Source organism: Sardina pilchardus, chromosome 7 (genome assembly GCF_963854185.1).
Source record: "Sardina pilchardus chromosome 7, fSarPil1.1, whole genome shotgun sequence".
NCBI classification, from domain to species: domain Eukaryota; kingdom Metazoa; phylum Chordata; class Actinopteri; order Clupeiformes; family Clupeidae; genus Sardina; species Sardina pilchardus.
The window spans coordinates 6,373,167-6,380,666 of NC_085000.1; the positions used below are offsets into that span (position 1 = coordinate 6,373,167).

Sequence of the window (7,500 nt, forward strand, 5' to 3'; positions counted from 1 at the left end):
AACCAAGAATCACTGCAAACACCAAAAATGTGTAGATGCTACAGCAGAGACAGGACGAGGAAGAGGAGGAAGAGGGCGACTCACTGCGCTTGTTGGCGTTGCCATTCTTGTTGACGCTCTCGTTGATGGCCTGCTGTTCTCGGAAGTGATCCTCGTCCGCCTTGCGGTCTCGACCCGGACAGGCACAGATCCGACCTTCAAACGCCCTCCGGCCTAATACCTGACCACTGAATAGACATTGGACACGCCTCAGCATAGGTTATGTGTGCAAGAAAGTGTGACTATGGTCATGTGTGTATGCTCAGACTTATTTCTTTACTCTGGTAATTGGTAACGGTTGTGATATTGTACATGTATTTGTATGCTTCTATGTTTCTGAATTTCACTGCGTGTGTTTAAGTGTGTATGTTTGTGATGACATGGATGATGATGTGCAGTTGTGTGTGTGTGTGTGTGTTTGCGTATACTCACTCTCGTGTCTCCAGGGTGATGATGATGAGGATGGGTCTTCTGTTCATTCCTCCCACACAGCTGCTGTTACACATGAAGTTGTAGAGGATAGTGGTGAACTCTGTCCCCACCTATAGGACAAGAAGAAAGGGTCTTTCTTTACCAAGGTCATACAATAACCATCGGCATTGAGGTGTGTTTAAAAGTAGTGTTTAAAAGTGTTCTTTCTCCTAGCCAGTAGGTGGCGACAGCACAGAGTGCTCAAGCAGCATCTGCCTGTGATAGATTGTGCCTCCTCTAACGGCCTTTGTCATCATCAAGGGAGGTTGCAATTACCTGTCTGTTCCCTCACAGGTTTCAACCTGCCCCACAGTAGGGCTGGACAGTAATCAGCAGGGGAGGAATGCCTCTACCCCAAATCACTAATTCTACTCCAGCATCCCATCCTTAACCCCATCAGTCACCTCCTCCACCTTCAGATGCAGATCTCACACACACACACACACACACACACACACACACACACACACACACACACACACTACTAACACGGCTACTACACATGCCCTGGGAGCATGGTGCTAATGAAAAAACAGGAACATTGTAGTTCTACCATGGCATGCGAGGTCAAAGAAAAGTCTAATAACATCTTCAGTGGAATGTGTGTGTGTGTGTGTGTGTGTGTGTGTGTGTGTGTGTGTTTATGTAAAACACACCTGTGGAGACTCATAAGGCACCATTACGCTCTGTCTGCCTGTGACGCCGTCGTCTACATACTGGGCCAGATTATTCCCCTCCACCCTGATCAGGTGACTGGCAGGGGCGACCTGGCCTGCGAGGGAGAGGGAGAGGGAGAGAGAAAAAAGAGGGGATGCATATGGAATGAGGAAGAAGAGAGGAAGAAATTAGAAAATGAGATAAGAAAAGTGATGCGATATTTAAAAAAAGATTGAAACCATTAAAGGTGTTCTTCATAACAGATAGTCAAATGACACACACACACACACACACACTTGGTCCTCCATGTATATAGGTGGCTATCATTGGTATACTCACTGTCGTTGAAATCTCGTCCGAGTTCATGATTGGGGCAGCGCTTGACCACCTCTGTGACATGCTCCGCCTTCTTGTAGATGGGCATCGCCCTGATGATGCTGCCCGGGGGCGGAGTTGTGGAGAGCTTGATTTGGATTGGACATGTCTTGGCGATCTGACAGTACAGCTTCTTCAGTAGGGGGGAGTACTATAGGGGAGAGACAATGAACGTGCATTACATTACAGTCCATCACATAACATCTGTCTGTTACACTATGTGATATTTTAGCTCTGATGTCTGGCCAAGTCAGCGCAGGTCTGAGGCCCAATGAAAAGGAAAGGTTTTGGAAACAATGTTTTCAAAATGTATTCCGTTCACATGGCATCGTTTTCAGAAAATACCTCGTCCATACGAAAACTCTGAAACGATTCAGTCTGCAGATGTAGAGTTAGTCAGCATCTGACCAGTGCATAGGATGATTATTTAAGGTTATTCTTTGTAAGGTTAATTGTCTATACTTCTTTTTACTCATCTTCACCCAGGGGTGCCAGTGAATGTGGAGGGTGCTGTACATTTCCATCAGTATGTCTTTGGCTTGGTCCCATGATCAAGCTGTTAAGCTTCAGCTTACAAGCTCAGACACAGGTATGTGTTTGTGTGTGTGCGTGTGTGTGTGTGTGTGTGTGTGTGTGTGTGTGTGTGTGTGTGTGCATGATCAAGCTGTTAAACTTCGGCTTACTAGGTCAGCCACACGTGTGTGTGTGTGTGTGTGTGTGTGTGTGTGTGTGTGTGTGTGTGTATATCTGGAGTAGTTAGTTGAAGGGGTTCACAGTTGACATGTCTGAGCATCAGTGACAGCTCTAGGTGAAGGCCATGTTTGGCCTGAGGTTACATGTTAACTGCAACTCTCACTAGAGGTCATTGCCATTTCTTTCTTTTATTGACAAGACAGAGTACATCTTACTACCGATGGTCAATATGATTGATTGATTACTTGCTGAATCAGCTGAGTGAGAGGTCTGCATACATCAGCACTGCAGCTCTGAAAATGGGCTTTGCTCATGTTTAGACAGTCCAATGCACCTTCACTCTAAAGCTGATATACTCCAACATCACTAGGATGATTTATGGCATATGAAATCAATACTATGCCGAGGTTTCCTGATCAATACAGACATCATAATAAATATCTACCTGCTCTTCATTTGAATTCAAAACATATGACATTATAATGATTTGTTTTATAGTCAGTTTCCACACCATGTAATATAAGCAGACATGCATGATATTGACATTATATTCCTCTCCCTTGTCTGACAGAATTCCAGTTGCTGTCAGTTAGACCTCCATATTAAGAACGTTCTGCTTTGATATGGATGCGGGTGCGTTCGCATATTTCCCAAAGTCAGCAGGAAACCGACGCATGTGTCACCAGACGCGCCCGAACACGCCCCAAAACTCCATCAAGACATCCCAAATATTCACCCCAGGAAACCTAAATGTATCCTTCCAGGAAAAGAGGGTGCAGGTTGTGTATGGACTTGCATTAATGTGATTCATGGATATGGAGCTGTGCATAAACCAGATGCCCTCACACAGGAGTCAGTCAAACAATCACTGGCATTGTGCGTATTACACCCACATAAACTCAAGAGAAAACCATAGAGACCACAGAAAAACAGAGACAAAACTGCCAAAGTTCCAAACTCAAAAGGCTACTCACAACCTAGAGAGAGAGAGAGAGAGAAAAATTGTATGTCACTAACTCTGTCAAGTAGCATTTACATTGAATTAACCTGATTGTTCACCTGATTTCCAACCTTTGGAAGTGGACATTTCTAATAAATTAAGTGGTTACGGGTTACAATGGGTTACACTAAAATAGTCCTAAAACCACAGACACACAGAGCCACTATTACATTTGAAATGTAAATTCATTGCATAGTGAGCACTAGAGGAATTATTCTTGGCATGAGCATTGCCATATAAGAGCCCTAGTTTCCTCAACCAGGGCCATAGGCTCTGTGGGGTTCTCCCCAGGAACCACACTCTGATCGTGGAGTGAGGAGGGACTCAGGGTAGGGTGGCTCTGGGTATGCGCTGTTGTGACATTCACACAAAGAGACACCAGCATCCTGCATTCAATCCACTGGATCGGCCACAGAGGGAAAGTCTGGTGATAACGCAGATAATCCACAGTAAAATCAACACAGATCAGTCACCTGCACGTGCACGTACTAACAACACACACACACACACACACACACAAAGCACTCAACCTGCTTCTGTGGCCAAACATTAAACCCAGCTGAAAGAATGCAAACATGTATGGAAAAACATAAATATGAACATGTAATGATCTGATTTCAGAGTTTCACTCGAAAGTCTTCACATGGTAAGTTGCCACCTTCACGTCTTCTGTCTGCTATGAATCACTACAGTGAAATCCCTTTTGAAAACCATCTTTGGGCATATCGGTGGTCAAATGCAGATCGCCAAATTAATGAATCTCGCCATGTGCCAATCCAACAGGACCATGCATAGATGAGAAAGTGAGTGAGTGAGTGAGTGAGGGAGTGAGTGAGTGAGGGAGTGAGGGAACAACTTAAATATGTTACATGAATATGTGACTATGAAGTGAGTGAATATGTGATGGGGTGAGTGAGTGAGTGAGTGAGTGATTGAGTAAATGAGGGGGTAAGTATGTCTAGTGTGTGTGAATGAGTGAATGATTGACTGCTTGAATGAGTGAGTGAATGAGCGAATGAGTATGGTTGTATGAGTGTGTGTGTGAGTGAATGTAGAAAGTAGAGTGAGCAGAGGAAGGCAAAGACGAGCAGGAGCATCTGTGAGAGTGTGAGAGCTCACACAGAGACATCAATCAGGCAGAGCTGAGGTGAGAGCTGCACTGGAGACGCCCGGACTTGTCCACTCACACGTCCTCTTTTATTCCACACCGCTCCTTTTATCTTATCTTCTCAATCCAGATGAGCTATCTCCCACACACACACACACACACACACACACACACACACACACACACTCAAATAAACAGAAGAGTGTTTCATCACTCTCCCTGCTTGATGCTATTGATGTTGAGGAGTCAGGACCATAACTATTGACCAGAGGGATGGAGAGAGGGATGAAGAGAGAGAGAGAAGAAGAGAGAAGAAGGGATGGAGATGGGTGGCGAGAGAGAGATACAGATGAAAAAGAGAAGAGAGAAGTCCAACTGAATGACTGATAAAGAAATATCTCAAGTAGGATAAAAAAAAGAGAAAGCGTCGAGGATGGGCAGCACACAGATTATGAACCGAGATGAAAGGAGAGATGAGAGTCGGATAGACGGATGGATGCAGCGGAAGGAAGGGAGGATGGCGGTGATGGAGGGATAGGGAGAAGGAGAGACGGAGAGGAGTGGACGGGTGCAGGTTGAGGCAGGCCCCTCCAGGCCGAGTGATAATGATGAGACTGTCATCCAGGCCGACGTGTTCCGGCCTGCCCCGCGCAAAAAAATTGGTTAACAGCCCAAATATGCTTACGCTAACGTGCGCGGGCTACGCCGTTTCATCAACACCCTGACACGCCGACACTCCCCGGGAGACTTCACACGGAGCTGACGCCTGACAGCGCCGATGGAAACACAAGCTTTACGATAATGACACACAAAAAGGGAACGTGAAATGTACTGACAAACACGAAAACAAGGACTTTTCAGAATCACACACATCTATGATGTACCTCACGCAGATGAAACGGGTGGAAGAGAAAGAACAAAGGTGCAAAAAAGGATCCGGAATGTGTGTGTGTGTGTCCACGCAATCAGCAGAGCATGCACGTTAATGCACTACACTAATCCGTACCACAGTGTTGCAATGAGGCCGCATTGGTCTACTACGCAGCACTGTAAAATGCTTAAAACACACAACACACAAATGCACAGTAAGGAAGCATCAGTGTCGCCGGTGATGGGAGGCTAAACGCTTGTGTACACAGTGCTGCTGTGTGTAAAATGTCTGCGTGCTTAAACACACACAGTGTCTCAATGTCTGTGTGTGTGTGTGTGTGTGTGTCTTTGTACTGTCAGTGAATCAGCTCAGCCCTCTCACTTTCAAATGGGCGCTTGTCTGGTAGAGCATTAGTCATGAGGTCAAGAAGCAACTGGCTCTGAGGAAGGAGAGAGAGAGAGAGAGAGAGAGAGAGAGAGAGAGAGATGGCCTACTCTATGTGTCCAGGTAGACGTGTACAGGCACAGCAGGCTTCACTGTCAAACTATGCAAGCACAGACGCCACGCCATGGACCCTCTTGATCATCCAAGATCTCAGTTTATTACCATTTGCATTTTTACTATTGTGTATTATTCAGCCATCATCAACGATAGTTTGTTTTGCTTGCGGGTGCGCATGAGTGTGGATTGAGTCTATACAATGCATGCATGGGCATGTGTGTGTGTGTATGCATGTGCATGTGTGGGGCATGTGTTATGTGACAATATACTATATGTGGTCATGCTTGTTTATGTGTCTGTCCACATGTATGTGTGTGTGCATGTGGGTCTGAGCATACATGTGAGGTTGCCTTAAAGAGCTTTATTTTCAGGAGGGATGTACTGTTTGTGTGTGTTTGTGCCTGTGTCTGTCTTTGTGCTGACGTGTGTGTTGATGTGTGTGTGTGTGTGTGTGTGTGTGTGTGTTGGGCGTGTGCAGGCTGGCCAAGTGAGGATGAGGGTAATAGCATAGATGAGCAGCTCTCAACACGCCAGGAGCCGAGACAAGCTTCAGCATGTCCAACTAAAACACACGGACACTTAAGAAACACACACACGCGCGCACACACCCACACACCCACACACACACCCACCCACCCACACACACACACACCAAGCATGTTGATGGGTCTTCAGAGGAGAGAGCCGCGCGACGCTGCGTTAGATCTCAGTCCCGTTCATCCCTCTCGGAATCCAAAGACCCTGAGCTGCAGCAATGTGGATCCCAGGCAAAGCTCTCGTTTCTGGGAGTCATACGGGAATCCCACCCCGGGAATAATTACCCCCAAAGCTTCATGTGTGTTTATGCTACAGTGTTGTGGCAAGTCTAAAAAGCAGTCAAGCACAATGAACACCAGTTATACTTCTGTGAATCCAGCAAAGTCTACAAAATGCACATCAACACAAAATGTGTATCAACATGAAGCAAGAACACCATGTACCAAATCATCACACGGCCTTTATAATCAAGCAATCCACAGTTGGTGAACGGGTTGTAAGTGGGTGATCATTATATTTCTGACGTCTATGTAAGCATCTCCCAGGTACCACAACAGCTACAAATGGTTTCCCAGTTCAGTGCACATGAAACCAGCCCTCAAGACGTTTCAAGAACCCTGACCACTCCACATCAACACCAGTTATTATCCAAAGGCCAGTGGCTACTACTTGCACCTCACTCATGTTGACCAATCACAGAAGACATTGGTAGACCAAGAGCAACAACACGCTGTTGTGATGCACCAAACACGGTGCTGTGCCAATCCGTTGTTTTGGAGTTTCTTTTTTTTTTTAAGCACTCAGATCTTGAAATTTGACACATAACTGTGTATGAAAGTTACACCGCTTTAGATGACTTCATGTCTTAAATGAATGCATATAAAAGCAGAGCTTTTTTTGATGCTGCTGGCATCTGGAGAAGTGCAGCTGTGGACATGCCTGTTCTCCTAACAGGGGGCTACGGGGTTAAGGTGAGAATGCCAGTGGATGCCAGTGGAGGCTGTAATGACAGGAAGGCAGCTCTGAACGCTACCTGCTGGACCAGGCAAGGCAGGCAATACTGAACGCTACCCGCCTCATCAGAAGTCATAGCTGTCAGCGTGCCCCTATGCTGATCAACATAGCCTGAGGTGATGCAAAACCCTACTACAGTTCCCGATGCCTTCGGGCATGAGCTCACACGCACACGCAGACATGTGCGCACACACAAACGCACAGACACACACACACCTATACCGACTGTACAGT

The 7,500-nt window shown here is 46.1% G+C and overlaps 1 protein-coding gene across 1 annotated transcript in view; it reads right to left on the bottom strand.

The window, feature by feature from the left end:
• tp73 (tumor protein p73) overlaps nt 1-7,500 on the bottom strand; it is a 24,766-nt gene that overhangs the window by 6,433 nt on the left and 10,833 nt on the right. The window contains exons 3-6 of the mRNA XM_062540511.1: nt 1,507-1,693; nt 1,167-1,282; nt 472-581; nt 85-227 (exon numbers count right to left, since the gene is read on the bottom strand). Of these exons, the coding sequence (XP_062396495.1) occupies nt 85-227; nt 472-581; nt 1,167-1,282; nt 1,507-1,693 (556 nt within the window). The remainder of the gene's footprint in view (nt 1-84; nt 228-471; nt 582-1,166; nt 1,283-1,506; nt 1,694-7,500) is intronic.